This window comes from Cydia amplana, chromosome 26, assembly GCF_948474715.1.
Source record: "Cydia amplana chromosome 26, ilCydAmpl1.1, whole genome shotgun sequence".
In the NCBI taxonomy this organism is placed as follows: Eukaryota; Metazoa; Arthropoda; class Insecta; order Lepidoptera; family Tortricidae; genus Cydia; species Cydia amplana.
Window position 1 is genome coordinate 3,482,147 of NC_086094.1, and position 19,976 is coordinate 3,502,122.

Sequence of the window (19,976 nt, forward strand, 5' to 3'; positions counted from 1 at the left end):
CAGACGCCTGCAACCTTCTGCCTAGACCCGACAATTAAATAGCGTCTAAATCTATAATATAACGCTATACCCATAATGAAGAAACCCGGAAAAACTATTTTATTTTTATTTTTCTGTTAAATAAAAATTTTATACAAAATATTTGGAGTATGTATATTTGATATTTTAGTTATACCTGGAAAATTTGTAACGCTATGAGCATTAAAAGTTGAATGTCATATTTCGTCTTTAATGTTTTAGACATGTTTAATGAAAAATACTGCAATTTCAACAAAATAAACAAATACTTATAAACTAAAATACTCCAAATTGGTAAGTAAAGGCTAGCACCATGCTGAGTCGGGACCATTTCGTGGCTATTATGTTGTTGTGTTACTTGTTGTTTTCTTTTATTATTTGTCACGAATAAACGCTCTGTATTCTCTATTCTATTCTAATTGTACTGTGAATCGCCTTAGTGTGCGTTTCCGTACTGTTAATAAAAAAGTTTACTGTGCCAATCAGTAACAGTATGGCGCAAGTGTTTAGCGGTCATGTTATCAACTTGAACCCGCTGAAGTTCTGATTACTACGAAACCGATATTATTATTGTTGAACAACAGTTTGGATTTATTTATGTTCGCTTAATTAATCACAACAAATGAAGGAAAAACAAATAACTTGTAACTGCTTTATAAGTGACTGTGCGCATTAAAGGGTCTGCCATCTTGTGGCGAAAATTAGAAACTTACGCTTTCTCTTTTACTCCAATTAAGGCGTATTTAGATTAGAGTGACAAAGATTTGCGAACTGCGGGCTATTAACCGCGAAAATCGAAGTTCGCAAATTGCGGGCATCGGTCTCTGTCACTCTACTTACGCCTTCATTGGAGTAAAAGAGAAAGATGCCCGCAATTTGCACATTTCGGTTTTCGCAGTAGGCGCTCAGATGCTGCACCCTCTGTGACCTGTGATATATATGCGAAATTATGATTTGCAAGAATGTGGTGAAGTATAGATGGTCAAACAAACCTTGTCAGTAGAAAAAGGCGGCAAATTTGAAAAATGTAGGCGCGAAGGGATATCGTCCCATAGACAATTTGAATTTCGCGCCTTTTTCTACTATTAAGATATGCTTGACCATCTATATTTAATTTACTTCAGAATTACCTGGTGGTCTTTGGGAACGACCATGTAAGTAGTTAGAAATAAAAAAATAAATAAAAGAATATTTTACTTTACCTACCTATTAAATCACATCACTCTAAATCGCTTACTAAAATAATAAGGATTCCGTAATCAAACGGGAAAGATTAATTTTAAGTAAGTATTAAATTTGTTTTTATTTAGCTAGTTCAATGTTGTTAACGTAATATACTAATATAATATTTGTAACAATTATAAGGAAAAAACAAAACAGTTAGAACTAGATATAAAATTATTCGCGTTACTCGTTGATATTACTAGGAATCGTTAATTGAGATATCAATTGGAAGCATGTTTACTAACACATTAATTACATGCTTAAAATGGTTGACCCTAAATACGAGTATATGAGAATGTTCCTGAAAAATAATCTGGTAAGGTAAATGTACTGGTGCTCGACGTGGTCCCAGTACATGTCAGTCATTGAGCAGGGTGTCATCTATTGGGCACTAGCATGTCGAGCACTAGTACATTTACCTTAGTAGGTATTTGTAAAGAACCGACTTCAAAACAGGAAAATACTGATTGACCGAGCGACTGCGAAGCGGGAGCGAAGATTATCTGTTGATGTCTGTCCGGTTGCTCTCCTCTAAGAAAGGTTTCACTTCAGGTAATATATTGTGAGTAGGGGCCCGATTTGGATTTTGAAATAGACATCTATTAGATATCTTTTAGACATCACCAAGATACGATAACGATATGTTTAAGATCTAACCTGTCAAATTTGAAATTTAAGTTCGCGAGTAATTAAAATCTAGATTAATAGGCCCTAGTTTAAAAATACGATTTGTAACAATAAAATATAGAGCGTATTGTTTAATTCAATTGTTTATTCCTTTCAAAACATATAATCTATTTTGGTGAGAATTAAATACAAATCTTTGGCATAGGTAAAGTATTACTAATTACAGTTTTGTAGTAAAAAAATGCATTATAATATGTTTTTAATCATAATTATGCAAGCCCATAAAATTGTCATTGCATATTGAGATTTGTTCAGTGGCAATAAAGTCAAATTAAAAAAAAAGCGGCCAAGTGCGAGTCGGACTCGCCCATGAAGGGTTCCGTATTTAGGCGATTTATGACGTATAAAAAAAAACTACTTACTAGATCTCGTTCAAACCAATTTTCGGTGGAAGTTTACATGGTAATGTACATCATATATTTTTTTTAGTTTTATCATTCTCTTATTTTAGAAGTTACAGGGGGGGGACACACATTTTACCACTTTGGAAGTGTCTCTCGCGCAAACTATTCAGTTTAGAAAAAAATGATATTAGAAACCTCAATATCATTTTTGAAGACCTATCCATAGATACCCCACACGTATGGGTTTGATGAAAAAAAAATTTTTGAGTTTCAGTTTTAAATATGGGGAACCCCAAAAAATTATTGTTTTTTTTCTATTTTTGTGTGAAAATCTTAATGCGGTTCACAGAATACATCTACTTACCAAGTTTCAACAGTATAGTTCTTATAGTTTCGGAGAAAAGTGGCTGTGACATACGGACGGACAGACAGACGGACAGACGGACAGACGGACAGACAGACAGACATGACGAATCTATAAGGGTTCCGTTTTTTGCCATTTGGCTACGGAACCCTAATAAAGGTGTATCGTTTAAGCCCATTCGGGGAAAAATAGTTTAAACGGTGCAGGCTCCCCTCCTTCAGGTACTTTAGACACGTGAATCTGAAAAAAAAAACAAATCAATATAAATTATATTGGGTAGGTATAGTTTTAACTAAACTTTTTTACAAATACAATATGTGTGTGTGTTTTCTACAAATTTTGAGTGTGTCATAACCGCTACTAGGTAGCTGATAGATTGTTATAGCTGTCTGTTTATGTTTTAAATCGCTTTCTGTTTTTGTTCCACTAACACTTAGGTAGTTATTAATCTTAATTGGGCCTTTGTTGTCTAATTAAATAAATAAATAGAATTTAATTGAATGTGTGATCATTAATGAAAACAAAACGTTCGTTATATAACCATCTACAAGCATATTACGGTTAATATTAAATTACTAGCTAGGCCCTAGGCCTAGTTTCCCCTCTGGGTTGGAATGGAAGAACAGATGGAAGTTGGCAGTCGCTTTAAAAAACCACCAATGACGGAGGAGTTTTGGCAGAAGAGTGTCAAGTTTCGGCGGTTCTGCGGCCGGCTCCCTGACACTGCGGGATTGCGAACTGCATTGCAGCCTTAATTGTGTGTTTTTAGGCTTAAGATATATTTTATAACAATATGTACTTAAGCTAGTTTTAAAGTATTTATCTATGGCCCAATAGTTGCCTGAAAATAAAGTTTTTATTTCATTTTTCAGAAAAAAAACTTGTGTCTACTCCAATTCTTGGGAAAAGCCTTACCCAAGCGGGGCAGTTGTTGTTCTTGAGATACTCCTCTGCTCTATTCATCGCCTCCATTTTCTCCTGAAATAATATCAAAAATCTTTATCTACACTGTAGTTTTAAAATAATTGAAAACCCTTTAAATATAAATTTTATACATGTCTTTGTTTAATTTTTAAACGAAGAATTAGACTAGAATAGTACATTATTGCAGAGGCCGGGAAAGGGCAATTCGTGGATGAGTTTCGATTTTGTCGGACGACGCGAAGCGGAGTCCGACAAAGAAGACGAATCCACGAATTGCTATTCCTGCCGAGGCATATATAGTGCTTTTCTCCAAACATGCGAGGAAATAAGGTAAAATAATAATTATTTAAGCATCAAGCATCACTCAAATCGAACCTTCACAACAAAAATGTAAAAAACAATTTCCCTCTAAAATTAATGTTTAAAAGTTAAGGGCACTAACTTATTCTGCCATTCAGTACCATTCAATATTCGTTCATTCAATATAATTGTGCAATATAGTTGGTCAAACCAATTTGTCAGTCAGTACGAACCAGGAAAACTATACCCATCCTTTTCTTTTGGGTGCTAGTACTAGTGTAAGACAAAGATAGTATGATTCTCTCTGTCTATGTTTGAAATGAGAAAGTCCTTTGACAAACTATATAAACTTTATGTACACGGATGAGATCCATAAAAAAATATAAAAATAATCTTTGATTTTATTAAGCAGTATTCGCACGATCATATATGTATACACGAGCACAACGGTCTTGTAAGAACGAGACAAGTAAGGTCGTTTATCTTACTATCTCACTCTATCCTATAGCTTAAAATGATAGCTGATCGGGTCATGTAGACGCGGCTCGCGGCTATAATAATTGGCTGTTAGCGTTTTTTATTTTTAAAAAGTAAAAAACACTACAGTAATAAGTTATTACTGTAGTGTTTTTTTCATTCCCGTCCGCTAGAAGAGGACAGCGATAGTTTGATTGTTTTAAATTAGAGTTTGACAATAACGAAGAACTTCTTGTACTATTTTTGCTACAATAAGGGGAATATTTCCGAGCATATTGGAGAAAATTAATTAAAATTGGAAAAATCCACTGTCTCGGGCGGCCGAACTCGCGACTTTTAAATCGCCTATCGCTCTGCCTACTGAGCTATCGAGACTTCACCCGAGCACAGCTAATATTTCCACCATCTGCGCCTTAGAGAGGGTAGCTCAGTTGGCAGAGCGATGGGCCAGTGATTCAGAGTGGCAAGTTCGAGCATCGCCAGAGAAGTTTGAATTTTTTTTTAATTTATTTCTAAGCTTTATGGCATCGTTTCAAGTCGTTACTGCTTAATAATACAAAATTAAGCGATAATTATTTATTTACCTTCCGGTTGGATTTCTTCCCGACCCACACGAATACACCGCTAGTATGAGCATCCAGGATATAGCACTCCTAAAAGAGTCAAAACAAACGAATAATGATTAGTACAATATAAAAACAACAGAAAAACATTAGGTACACTTTTCATTTGCCCAGATAAATAATAAGAATTTAGGTACTGTATAATATTATAGATTGTTAACTAAGGTAAGAACTAGTATATAATAATATCTGTGACGAAGGGTTGAAAGGTACAGTCAGCAACAGAAGTTGCTAAGCGGGCGAGGTGTTCAAAATGAAATTGAAATTGACACGCTCTTATTTTTTTAACAATAACCTCGCGTCAAACGTACCAAATTTTCCAGGCGGGGAAATAAAGACACTATTTTTCCATTTCGTTTCCACCCAGTTGCTCGTGGGTCGGAGACGCAGAGGGGTACACCACTTTTCTGCACTAGAGCAGAAACGTATCACTTTCTGCCACCTTTCTGCTCACTTTTTAGAACAACAACGACCCACTTTCAGAGCATGACATAATGAAAAAATATAAAACGGCTCCGGAAAGTAAGTTATAATCAGATAAGTACTTACATCAGATTTAAGCTGGTATTTCCCCTTAATGGGTTTGATTTCGGTGGTCTTCATATGACCAGATGCGTCGGATATTTCGAAGAGTTTCACTGCCTTTGCGACTTCGGTTTCAAACTTCTGCAGACAACATATTTTATCTACCCAAATATCATAAACCCTCCATGATGCGTCCAAGAACCACACATTATGACCACCATAAAAATATACTGTTTTGTTAGAACAAATTTCTTATCTGTAACAATGTTATTATTGCTAAATAATAACATCGATTTCGATAATATTATGCATTCAAATTTCGAACATCTTTGAAAAACAAAGAAATTTGATTTGACCTCTATTCTAATATCAGTCGAGATGACGTTTAGTTCGAAATGAATTGTTAATTTTCAAACAAATTTGACAAATGTCGCACGTAAGTAAGATATCGAACGATATGATAGTTGGGGCAGACTCTAGTTTGTCTCTGAATTAAAAAAAAAACTATGACAGCTGCCAGAAAACTTTTCAATACTGCCATTACAGGTTAAAATTTGTTTTGTTGCATAAAATTGTTCAATTTGTTGAATTTAAACCATAAAATGAGTGATCAAGATGATATAGATATTTCGGCGACGCCTCCTGATATCCGTGACAAAGCAACTAACGTTATAAATGACTTATTACCAGCTAAGTCAAGGAAACAATACAAAGAAACATACTTCTGTCCGAGCTGGGCAAGTGAATTATAATAATTGCACCATCCAAACTGTAAGTAAATAATCATTATTGTTCTAAATCAATTTCTTCATTTTCGCATTTGTTTTCTGTTTTATTTTACTAAAAATTGTTGTTAGTGGCCCTGAACAACACCGCGATGCCGGTCATAATATGCGGCTCCTGAATGCATCATGACGGCTTATGATATGTGGGTAGATAAAGTAGTGTATGTAACTGTACATAATTAGGCATTAAAACACTCGTGTGATCCTTTTAAGAAACTCACTTCGTTCGTTTCTTAAACCCACACTCGTGTTTAATGCCCTTCATTATGTACAGTCACATAAACTACTATAAAATGTTAGAGTTTAGGTGACAATTCCGTTTCGATCGCTGAGGAGTGTCAAGGGACTGGCCTGTTGGCTACGCGGCCTGCCGGCCTAGCCAAGGTGACAATCGCTATCGCTACGACAACGACACGTTTTGTGTCTCTCCATCACTCTTCCATATTAGTGCGACAGTGAAAGTTGCGTTTCGATCGCTACGGAGCGTAAGCGATTAGCATGTTGGCTTCGCGGCCTGTACCAACAAGACGATTCAACTACACGTACCTCGTCATCCCCACCATCAGACGCAGGAAGCACGGAGTCCTTGTCCCCCGAACCCAGCGCAGCAAAGAAGTTGACCAACTCTTCATCAGTGGAGCTGGAATCTGAAACAAAAGAACGGAAATATGGACGTGGCCTGAATCGGAAACATAAAATGTATAAATATGTAAGGTGTATTCGGGTATTTCCGAATGAACGAATAGTGAGGATAATTCCGAAAGCTGACTCTTACTACAACGGAATATGAGTGATATTACAATGATTTTCGGGATTACCCGATTTCCGGAATTACCCGAATAAACCTTACATTGCCAAATCAACTACTACCATCTACCGTTCTCGTATGTTTTCTTGTGTAACGTACCTAGATTCAGTATATACTAATCTATGGCATAAACTGCCCCTATTGGCAATGTGCGAAGTCGGTGGAGGGGGAAGTGGCGCTGATCGTCACAAACTCAGGTAATCTTATGGAATGTCCGATATTAGTACTAGCGGCAGCCGCTTGAACTAATTTTACTCCATAAGATTTAACGTAGAAAGTCCGACAAAATGAGGGCAGCACCAGTCGTGCACGTAGCGAATAGTTCATGCACGCTCCCTATATAATGGGTACAGCTAGCTGCAAAAGTGCAAACCCATTTTATGATCGGAATTAATTCATAAAGTGGGTATGCACTTTTGCAGCTGGGTGTACCTGTATGAGAAAAAACCTTTAACGCTGCCCTTGACAGTTTTATAATTTATAAACAAACCTAGGAACTAAAGAATTTATTACACTCTACGTATTAGAAAAAGTCAGCCTCGTTGAGCTGTTTTTAGTTTTAATTGTATTTCTTGAGGGTACTTTCAATTAAAAATTGCAAAAGTATTGTTATTTATGGAATGGGGAGTTAAATATCAGAATGGAAATTGTATGACAAAAACCCAAATTCCAGTTGCTTATCCTAAAAAAATCATAAAATCGTACTTGGAACGTGGAATGCTCTAGTTTCTGCACAGCTTTTAGAACAACAATGACACTCTTTCAGAGCATTAGAAATGAAAAAAGTAAATACCAATGATCTGAACGACTCCGCGGCCATTATGGTCCTGGTCCCGGATCTGGTTGGCGGCCCTGATGGCCGTGTGCCGCTCCACACTCTTCGCCTCCGCCCCCACGTACACGAACACGTCGTGCCCTTTGTCCAGGATGAAACAGTCGCCGACGTTCATCTTGGATATGTGAGCTTCCACCTGGGAAAGTATAATACATAACTATTACATTTAAATTTTTAAATCTCCCTACGCTATAAAAAAATACCGGGCAAGAGCATGTCGGGCCATGCTCAGAGTAGGGTTCCGTAGTTAATACCCTTCCATCACAATGGGCTTAACTGGAGCTAGTAGTATACACGATTGTTAACCATCATCTTCATCTTCCTCGCGTTGTCCCGGCATTTTGCCACGGCTCATGAGAGCCTGGGGTCCGCTTGGCAACTAATCCCAGTAATTGGCGTGGGCACTAGTTCTACGAAAGCGACTGCCATCTGACCTTCCAACCCAGAGGGTAAACTAGGCCCGTCTTGGGATTAGTCCGGTTTCCTCACGATGTTTTCCTTCACCGAAAGAGACTGGTAAATATCAAATGATATCTCATACACATAAGTTCCGAAAAACTCATTGGAACGAGCCGGGGTTCTAAACCGCGACTACAAATAATTATTATATGGTGGAAATATTTGCTGGCCATGGATGAGGTCTTGGTGGCTCAGATGGCAGCGCGCTGGAGTAGGTATCGATCCAGGGGCAGTGACTTCAAGTCTCACCCAAGACAGTATTTTTTCCACTTTTAAATTTATTCTAAGCTTAATAGCATCGTTCGCAGACGTTACTGATAGTTAAAAATTGAAATAATAATACAAAAAAATTAAAGCCTCCTAATGCTATAAAAAACATGTTATGCCAAAAATACCTGACATTTTGGAAAAGAGCTGATACTTTTCCAAATGCTAGACCGATTTTTATCATAACTAAGAACCACCATAAAGAAACGCATTTACGTAAAAAAATCGCATCGAAATAGGTCCATCCGTTGGAGAAATACCACAAACAGACACAGACAGTCAGACATTGGCGTCAATTATATAATACCCCTCTTTTTGCGTTGGGGGTTAAATAATAGATGGCGTAATATATCACGAAATGATATGTGTCATAATCATAAATTAGGGCGATTAGTTAGCTTGATTTTATTTACATAGGTAACAAATTTTTAGCAACTAAAACTAGTAGGTACTATACTTCGTTTTTTTTAGCATTAGAATGAACTTGCAAGAAGGTGAGCGATCATGACATGTCTTTTAATTGAAAAACGCTTTTTAAAAATCATAAACTATTATTTATGAAAGCAGAAGAATATAAATGATCGTATTAGATTCATAATTGTTACAATATTTGCCGTAACTTATTTTTAAAATGTGTTTTTCAATTAAAAGACACATCGAGATTGTTTACCTTATTTGTAATGCTAAAAAAAACGAACTATAGTAGTAGTACATATATAATATATTATATATGTTACGTAAATGTTCATGTCATGTTTCATGTATCTCAAGCATGTCGTTTTAACCTTCTGAGGCCCAGCCATACAAATGAAAAATTTGAGAAATTCCAAAATTTGCCACCGAAATTTGAACCTAAATTGTAGGAACTAGAGTTGGTTTTACGTTGTTTGAAAATTCAACGAAACAAAGCGAAAGCGACTCTGTTCCAATTGAACATGGTTTAAATTACATCGAAGTAAAGAAGTACTGTTAGTTTGGGCCTTAGGAGGTTAAAATGTGAGCGTAACTTCAATTGTACAGTCTGGAAAAAATAGTAGAAATTAAAAAGTGGCAATACTGTACTGTCGTCCCTTTTAAATCAATCTAAGAAAAACGGGACGACACTACCATTGTATTTGCAACATTTTGCCACTTTTTAATTTCTGCTCTTTTTTGCCAAGCTATAGTTCGTTTTTTTTAGCATTAGAAATAAGGTAAAGAATCTTGATGTGTCCTTGTCCTTTAATTGAAAAACACATTTTAAAAATAAGTTACGGCAAATATGTAACAATTATGAATCTAATACGATCATTTATATTCTTCTGCTTTCATAAGTAATAGTTTTTGATTTTTAAAAAGCGTTTTTCAATTAAAAGACATGTCAAGATCGCTTACCTTCTTGCAAGTTCTTTCTAATGTTAAAAAAAACGAACTACTTATATATGGGAGCGGCTTAAGCGATGCGTTCGTGTGACTCTTAAGAAACGCCTGTATAAAATGACCTGTGTGACGCGAACATTCTTCTTGCCCTTAATCTGGAACAGGCGCCGCTCCGAGCCCTCGTTTATGGTGACCTTAGTGAACCCTGACGCGTGCCCGCCATCCAAATACCTAATCACTGAGAAAAAAATATTTTTAATTAGGTATAGAGTATTTTTTAGGCAGCAAACAGTCTTGTAAAAATGAATTAAAAAGTATTAACTGAAATAGATCCCATTCAATATAGGTAGGTAACTAGGTAAGTAAGGTAAGTAAAGAAAAGGTGACCAAGTCCCCTAAACAATTTTTTGGCATGGAAAACAAAACAATATGTTTGCACATATTTACAAGTCACACACATACACATACACGTGTTAATGTACCCGTTACGTGAATGCAATTTTTTACTGAAGTACAATAAAGTATTCTTATTTAAGTATGTACTTAATTTATCACCAGTACCTTACTGAGTATTCTGAACAGAGTATATAATATATAGAAGATGTTATTCGCATGTCCCATCCCTCGTGTATTTCATACCTAATCTGTATTTTTTTTACAGGGCAAAATACGTCCACAGCGTTTTAGTAAATTTAGATATTAGACTCATTTTTAGTGTATTTTAAATAGTAAGTACATTTTACCAAAAGTGTATACATGTAAGTTTTTCTGTGTTTTTACTACCCCTCTCAATTTTTTTGTGCTCCGTACAAAACTTTGTTCATAGAACAATCAAATTTAAATAAAATTTCTGGTGACTTACCCTTAGTAGGTACTATTAAATCTTAACCCCGTAAAAAAATACAAATGTGAACGGCAAAAAGAATATGATTCCGGCCAGGATCGAACTGGCGGCCTTCTGCGTGTAAAGCAGATGTGATAACCACTACACCACGGAACCACGTGACAGTCAGTGTGAAATTTATGCTCACACGCATTGATCAATGATCACTTTCACCGTCCACACCGGATTACGTTACATTAGTAACGACATGATTGTTGGTTAATATTTTAATCATTTTTTAATTATATCAGTAGGTACCTGCTTAGTTTGCCCTTAATTGGACAGTGTTATGAAATAAGCGATCAAGCGACAGTTAGTTCGCTAGCGCTTAGTTCGCTATTCCATAACCTGGTTAATTAATTTTGACCTATTTCCGTTTTTTAAAAAAATGTCTAGGATGACAACATTTGCTAGACACTTACCTACAGAATAATTTCATAGTACCTAGATTTTGACCAAGTATGCAGCGATTTTGATAGCCCAGACTACAAATACATAGGTATTATTGGATATCCGCACGCCAATCCGGTGTGCGAGCGGAAGATCACTATTTATACACGTCTCGCTCACACACCGGAGCAGGGTAAGAGCGTATTACTTACTAGGCTTGAAGTAATCCAGAAACACCTGGCTCTCATAACCCTGGACCTCCCTGTGCTGTATAGCGGCACCGTTGAAACGGGCTTCGTCCAGATTGACAGACAAGATGGCCGCCGCTCCCTTCTCGTCCTGCGAGCTCTCGCGGCCCAACCAGAAATGCACGTTGTAGTTTAGAGATGACGAGATGCCTGATGTCTGGAATTGTTTTTTTTTATAAAATTCATCTTCTTCCTCATTTCGTACAGTCAAAGAATTTAATTTTTAGGGTTCCGTACCCAAAGGGTAAAAACGGGACCCTATTACTAAGACTCCGCTGTCCGTCCGTCCGTCCGTCTGTCATCAGGCTGTATCTCACGAACCGTGATAGCTAGACAGTTGAAATTTTCACACATGATGTATTTCTGTTGCCGCTATATCAACAAATACTAAAAACAGAATAAAATAACGATTTAAGTGGGGCACCCATACAACAAACGTGATTTTTGACCGAAGTTAAGCAACGTCGGGCGGGGTCAGTACTTGGATGGGTGACCGTTTTTTTGCTTGTTTTGCTCTATTTTTTGTCGATGGTGCGGAACCCTCCGTGCGCGAGTCCGACTCGCACTTGGCCGGTTTTTTCCGATCCATTTCGTTCGTTTCACAGTGACAATCAATATGAAAGTCGCTAGAGACTCAGGTCTTAATTAAGTGTCTATATTTATTTAGGTCCTATTTGACAACTTTTACTAAAGATCGGCCAAAATTTATGAAGCATTGAAGCAGACAATTTTTAATTACGAGTTTGGTCCGTCATCATCATCAACCTGGTGAAACATTATTATTTAGCTAATAAGTATAACGTAAAAAAACTCAAAACAATAAAAGTTCAAAATACCTTTAGGACAATGTAAGAGTCGCCGCTATAAAATCTCCCGTGGTTACTCGGGGCAACGGGCACGGGCTCAAAATTCTGAAAATTAAACAAATAACATAAAATTTACGCAGTACGCGATACACGGCCGTCGTGAACTCTGCTCGCACTGTTAGTGCATGAGAAAGGAGACCTAGGCTCTCCGAAACATGTCGCGCGAGGGACTAAAAACAAATGAGTCTAAACCGTAAAATTATGTAAAACTAGCTGTTGCCCGCGACTTCGTACGCGTGGATTTGTATATTGGTGGTTATATATTCTACATTAGCTTAGAACATTATGCAGCAAGAGATTGCGGTAGGACGGTTAATCATTTCTTAATTATTAATATTATACGACGCATGACACTTGTCTTTCACAACCTACGAAGTTTCAAGCCCCTAACTGAATAAAATTGTCCTCGATGTAATCCCTCTAAACCCCCTTAGAAGATTTTCATGTCCTCTATTTAATAAAACCTACTACCTAACTACCTATTTACGAAGTTTCAAGTTCCTAGCTTTAAATAAAATTTGCACCCTAAGACGAACTTTAATCCCCTTTTTAACCCCCATAGGGGTTGAATTTCCAAAAACGTTGCAATTACTTTTTTTTGTTATCGGCTATTATGCCTTTCTAAGAAGTTTCAAAGCATTTGTAATGGATTCAAACTCTCAACCCCTGTTTAACCCTGTTAGGGGATGAATTTTACAAAACGCTGAAATTACTTTTCCTGTATTTTAATAATATCCCCAAATACAAAGATTCAAGTCCCGCGTTCGAAAAAATGTTTGATATCCATACAAACTTTCAACCCCTTTTTCACCACTTTAGGGGATGAATATTCAAAAACGCTGAAATTAGTTTTCTTGTATTTTAATACCATATATTTTTACGACGTTTCAAGTTCCTAGCTTAAAATAAAATTTGAACGCCATACAAACTTTCAACCCCTTTTTAACCCTGTTAGGGGATGAATTTTACCAAACGCTGAAATAACTTTTCCTGTCTTCTAATAATATCCCCAAATACAAAGATTTAAGTCTCGCACTCTCAAAAATATTTGATATCCGTACAAATTTTTAACCCCATGTTTTACCACCTTGGGGGATGAATTTTTAAGAACGCTGAAATTTGTTTTTTTGTATCTTAATTTAATACCTATTTGCAAAGATCCAAGTTCATAGCTTAAAATAAAATTTGCACCCTAAGACGAACTTTCATCCCCTTTTTAACCCCCTTAGGGGTTGAATTTCCAAAAACGTTGCAATTACTTTTTTTTGTTATCGGCTATTATGCCTTTCTAAGAAGTTTCAAAGCATTTGTAATGGATTCAAACTTTCAACCCCTGTTTAACCCTGTTAGGGGATGAATTTTACAAAACGGTGAAATTACTTTTCCTGTATTTTAATAATATCCCCAAATACAAAGATTCAAGTCCCGCACTCTCAAAAATATTTGATCTCCGTACAAATTTTCAACCCCTTTTTTACCACCTTGGGGGATGAATTTTTAAAAACGCTGAAATTAGTTTTCTTGTTTTTTAATTTAATACCTTTTTACGAAGTTTCAAGGTCCTAGCTTAAAATAAAATTTGCACCCCAGGACAAAGTTTCATCGCCTTTTTTACCCCCTTAGAGGTTGAATTACCTAAAACGTCGCAATTACTTTTTTTTGTGATCGGTTATTATGCCTTTCTAAGAAGTTTCAAAGCATTTGTAATGGATTCAATCTTTCAACCCCTGTTTAACCCTGTTAGGGGATGAATTTTACAAAACGCTGAAATTACTTTTCCTGTATTTTAATAATATCCCCAAATACAAAGATTCAAGTCCCGCACTCTCAAAAATATTTGATCTCCGTACAAATTTTTAACCCTCTTTTCTACCACCTTGGGGGATGAATTTTTAAAAACGCTGAAATTAGTTTTCTTGTTTTTTAATTAAATACCTTTTTTCGAAGTTTCAAGGTCCTAGCTTAAAATAAAATTTGCACCACAGGACAAAGTTTCATCCCCTTTTTTACCCCCTTAGAGGTTGAATTAACTAAAACGTCGCAATTACTTTTTTTTGTCATCGGCTATTATGCCTTTCTAAGAAGTTTCAAAGCATTTGTAATGGATTCAAACTTTTAACCCCTTTTTAACCCTGTTAGGGGATGAATTTTCAAAAACGCTGAAATTGCTTTTCCTGTCTTATAATAATATCCCCATATACAAAGTTTCAAGTCCAACACTCACAAAAATATTTGATCTCCATACAAACTTTCAACCCCTTTTTCACCACCTTGGGGGATGAATTTTCGAAAACGCAGAAATTAATTTTCTTATTTTTTAATTTAATACCTTTTTACGAAGTTTCAAGGTCCTAGCTTAAAATAAAATTTGCACCCCAGGACAAAGTTTCATCCCCTTTTTTACCCCCTTAGAGGTTGAATTACCTAAAACGTCGCAATCACTTTTTTTTTCATCGGCTATTATGCCTTTCTAAGAAGTTTCAAAGCATTTGTAATGGATTCAAACTTTCAACCCCTTTTTAACCCTGTTAGGGGATGAATTTTCAAAAACGCTGAAATTACTTTTCCCGTCTTATAATAATATCCCCATATACAAAGTTTCAAGTCCAACACTCACAAAAATATTTGATCTCCATATAAACTTTCAACCCCTTTTTCACCACCTTGGGGGATGAATTTTCGAAAACGCAGAAATTAATTTTCTTGTTTTTTAATATAGTACATTTTTACAAAGTTTCAATTTCCTAGCTCAAAATAAAACTTGAACCCCATACAAACTTTCATCCTCTTTTTAACCCCCTTAGGGGTTGAATTTCCCAAAATCGCTCCTTAGCTCTTATATGTTTTATAAATGCAACCTAGTGTCCAAATTTCAACTTTCTAGCATTTGTAGTTTCGGCTCTACGTTGATGAGTCAGTCAGTCAGTCAGTCAGTCAGTCAATCAGTCAGGACACGTGCATTTATATATATAGATAAAATATGTCCAAAGTGTGCAACCGGTGAAAAAAAATGTTTTAATATATGTCCTTTTTTTTCTTTTTTGCAAATGTCTCAACGGAAAAATAATATTCCGAGAATTTACAACGTATGGCGCCCATATTTGGTATATTACTTTGTATCTTTGTTCTGATGGCGATCAATAAAAAAAAAACAAAAATCTTTATTTAAGACAACAATGGTCCATACATTTATCAATAAGTTGACTAACACGCATTAGTGTGATTAGAGGGTAATTAATTAATTATAGAAAAGTAAACGAGCATAATGAGTTTGTCCTTGTAATTAATGTTGTTATCGGTACTCATTTACGAAATGTCATTAGTGCACTAGTGAGAATGAGTTCGATTGTTAATATTTTGTTATTTCACTTCTATGCGCCTAAATTAATTTATGGATTTTTCTACCTAGATATCTTATGTTACCTACACGATTAGATAGGGTAGAGTATGGGAGTGCCACTATATTTGTCACATTTTAATAGGAGCTTGATCTGACTCTAGAAAATTTAATCCAAAATTAAATTAATTAAATTTTACTATATATATCTTTTTTTCTTTTATCTTTTTTATCTATTTTACTTGGTTGATTGAAATATCCTCTATTACCTATGTCCAGATTTCGCTTTATGTCGTGATAAGTATTTCCTTATAGTAACTAAGTTTGATAAGGAAAATATAAAAATACATTTATTTAATATGATTATCACAAATCAATTTCCCCCTTTTCAAATGTATGAATTATATTTTTTAATACATATTGGGCTGTCCGCACAGAAATATATTTTTTTAATACCATAGTGTGTTGTAAAATTAATATTTATATATATTTACCTCGATCCTCCATATTTCTATACCCTCCTTTGTCCCACAGTTATTGAATGCAGCGTGGGGTTCCGGCATTTCCTGAATTTAGATAATAGTTATTTGTACAACAAGAGATCAAAGTTTGATATTTCTTCGAGTGCTTATTTTGAGTCCCGTGCAAGCGAAAGATTCTATACTAATCTAATTTAGAATCTTGAGTGTAGTAAGGGACTCAAAAGCGCACGAGATGTAAATAACTTTCATCTCGTGTAGTTCACAAAACTTTTCACCTCAGCAGTGAGAACATATTAGAGAACCAGAAAAATGTATTCCTTCTTCATCACTTACCTATCACTAATGTTTTCTTAAGATATACCAACAATTAAGTTTTCACCTCAGCAGCTCCAACAAGGGTACTTTGCTACTTAAAAACAGTGAGCAAAATCGCATTTTGCTCATTTTGTGTCACTCAGTGAGCAAAATGCGCTTTTGCTCACTGTTTTTAAGTAGCAAAGTACCCTTGTTCGAGCTGCTGAGGTGAAAATAATGTTATTTAACATTAAATAACATTAAGACCCTACTCGTAGTGTTGTGTTCCTGCCGGTAAGGTTGCCAGAGCTCAACAAGGGTGCGGAGTGTTAGGGTCGGCAACGCGCATGTATGTAACACCTCAGGACTTGCAGGCTACGGAGCGGAGACTGCTTACCATCAGGCGGGCCGTATACTTGTTTGCCACTGACGTAGTGCAAAAAAATACGCGTTGAAAACAATACTGAAAGGAGCCTAAGATATTAACAATATTAAGTTCCTGGAGCCAAGCTTAAAGTTTAAATAGGTGCTCTATTGAAAACTATAAAAAAATTAAAAAATTCAATGTCAAAAAATAACAAACCTCAATATCTCCCATTTTGCACAGGTATTTTGAACTATTTTTGTAGTTAACTAAGTATGTATATAAAACTAAATATACAACTTCCTCGACATAGGTTAGTAACTAACTAAATACACTCCATGGTTAGTGTTACGTTTTATACTTTATCATAAGTACCTCCAGCTGTTACTTGAAATATATTGAACCTTAAAGCAAATATATAAAGTCCACTATTGTCAGTTAACAGTGCTGGTATGAAGTAGGTATGGACTTGAGTTTGATAAGTTAAAATGTTTGAACATAATTATTCATATCGACTCGCGATTGGGGATAATCGGAGTTACATATGGGTATTATTATATAACCAGCAGTTAATATAATATTTTAGGTTTTACTAACGGCCTCAAAATAGAGGAGGCGCGGGAACTGTTATAAATACGTATACATATATTTTTACAGTACAAGCAACAACAAGCATTAAAAAAAAAGTTGTCATTGTCAATTTGATTGTAATAGGGTATTTTCCTACTGTATAGTCAAATCAGTTTCTTTTTTAGAACTGTCAAAACGATTTGTTAATCTATCTATCTATCTATCTAATACCTTTAAACGAGCAATTATTGCATATTTATTTATTTATATACATATATATATATATTTCTGGGATCTCGGAAACGACTATAACGATTTCGTTGAAATTTGGTATATAGGGGTTTTTGGGGTCAAAAAATCGATCTAGCTATGTTTTTTCTCTGGGAAAACGCAAATTTTTGAGATTTTATAAATATGTTTTCCGAGCAAAGCTCGGTTTCCCAGATATTATGGAATTTATATGAAACATTACATCGTGACGTCACGGTCAACTCACCTACTTTTTATATTTCTATCCGATTTATTAAATAAAACGTGTGTTTAAAAATAACTGTAATCTATGTTTTTCTACTAATTATCTGGTGCTTTAGCTACTAATTATGCATAGTGTGAAATAAATTATTTTAAATACAGGAAAATACCCTATTGTCATCTCTCATCTGTCATACAGGGTGGTCCAAACCTTGACGACCAAAATTTTTTTTAGATTCCTCACGTCGTGGGCTATAAGAATATACCCCATATATGTTAGCCGATTTCTCGTAGTTTTCGAGTTATGATTTTTTTAACTTTCAACTTTTGTTATGAAATTCTGCGGTTCCCATACAGAGTGGCTAAAAAATAACTGCATTCCCGTTGTCAGGGAGGTTTTGGGATTATACTGAGCAACTTTTATTATACTATACCAATAACCTACCCAGAGAGGAAAATGGGGACTACGTTTTTATGGCGAATCGTATGCGCGCGGACATCCATTTAGCATAGTGAGGCAACATTTACGCCTTGGCGACCTTGGTTTATATAGTGCAAAATAGCCATTGTTTACTCCTATTTGCAATTTTCTAGGTATATTCAATTAAATTGTAACTGCCAATATGGAAATTATATCACAAAGTATAATTTTCTCCTCGCGTTGTCCCGGCATTTTGCCACGGCTCATGGGTGCCTGGGGTCCGCTTGGCAACTAATCCCAGGAATTGGCGTGGGCACTAGTTTTTACGAAAACGACTGCCATCTGACCTTCCAACCCAGAGGGTAAACTATTAGGCCCATATAGGGATTAGTCCGGTTTCCTCACGATGTTTTCCTTTACCGAAAAGCGACTGGTAAATATCAAATGATATTTCGTACATAAGTTCCGAAAAACTCATTGGTACAAGCCGGGGTTCGAACCCGCGACCTCCGGATTGCAAGTGGCACGCTCTTACCGCTAGGCCACCAGCGCTTCTATATTTCTAATATTGTACCTATAGTTGCTCAAACCAATTTGCACTGACAAATAAGAACCAAAAAATCTATACTCATCATTTTTTTTGGGTGCTAGTACTAGTGTAAGACAAAGATAGTATGATTCTCTCTGTCTATGTTTGAAATGAGACAGTCCTTTGACAAACTATATATTATCTGTGTATATACCGCATGGTGTGCAAACAAATAGTAAAATAGGCAAATATAAACTTACAGAAATACTATCTTGCTGCGTAAACTGTAGACGATTGGAAACAACAGACAACTGGTTTCCTCCACGTCTCTTGACTCACTAAATGGCAAATGGCCTACCACTTTAATATGGACTGGGGTTTTTCAAACGATTAAGTACATTGAGTAATCTTTTCCTGATTAAGGGCTTATTTAGACGGTGCGAGAACTCGCATGCGAGTTTCATTACATTGCGTCATTTGATGGGTCGGCTGAATTGACGTAACCTCAATGGTCCGCAATGTGAGCCGTCTATATGAGCCCTTATAATACATTGTGCAACATGGGGCGTAAGTTAAATATTGCAAACGAGGGTAAGTTAAATCGCGACGGCTAGCCGAAGCTATTTATAAAATCGAGTTTGCAATATTATTACGCCCCGAGTTACACACAATGTTTTTCATCACACTTGCGAAACAGAAATGAAGTTTATAGACAAAAAACTGTAAATTATGGTACTAGAAACTTCATTACTCCCTAGGGAAAACGCTTTTTCTATTACTCCCGCTAAGCCTGCGTGCAATTCCACATTTACTGAGCGAGTGTGATGAAAAATGTATTTTTTTAATTATGGAGTTTTCCGCGTTAGATTTACCGGATATTTTAATCATACAAAAAATAATACACTCCTTTTTTATTTAGGGTTGTCGTGTAAAAATGACAATTGATTGACCGAACGTTAGCGAAGGTCTCCGTTTCAGCTTGGACAAACATGTTTTCGTATGTCCGGTTGTTCTCCTCGGCAGGTCGCATTTGTGTACTTGTTTCCTGTCCAGCGGGACTAGTCGCTGTGTGAGCTGAAGACCGCCATTAAAAAAAAACCGGCCAAGTGCGAATCGAACTCG

General features: G+C 35.9%; 1 protein-coding gene and 1 non-coding gene across 2 annotated transcripts in view; both read right to left on the minus strand.

Moving 5' to 3' along the window:
* Positions 1–2,789: 2,789 nt before the first annotated feature.
* LOC134660125 (cholesterol 7-desaturase nvd-like) overlaps positions 2,790–19,976 on the minus strand; it is a 29,147-nt gene continuing 11,960 nt past the window's right edge. The window contains exons 9-18 of the mRNA XM_063515829.1: positions 16,218–16,289; positions 12,357–12,431; positions 11,485–11,677; positions 10,122–10,237; positions 7,873–8,050; positions 6,818–6,918; positions 5,511–5,627; positions 4,923–4,991; positions 3,553–3,615; positions 2,790–2,877 (exon numbers count right to left, since the gene is read on the minus strand). Coding sequence (XP_063371899.1) covers positions 2,806–2,877; positions 3,553–3,615; positions 4,923–4,991; positions 5,511–5,627; positions 6,818–6,918; positions 7,873–8,050; positions 10,122–10,237; positions 11,485–11,677; positions 12,357–12,431; positions 16,218–16,289 — 1,056 coding nt within the window. The 3' untranslated portion in view covers positions 2,790–2,805. The remainder of the gene's footprint in view (positions 2,878–3,552; positions 3,616–4,922; positions 4,992–5,510; positions 5,628–6,817; positions 6,919–7,872; positions 8,051–10,121; positions 10,238–11,484; positions 11,678–12,356; positions 12,432–16,217; positions 16,290–19,976) is intronic.
* On the minus strand, positions 10,927–10,999 carry Trnav-uac (transfer RNA valine (anticodon UAC)). Its single transcript has one exon. It is a non-coding gene; the product is annotated as a tRNA-Val (tRNA).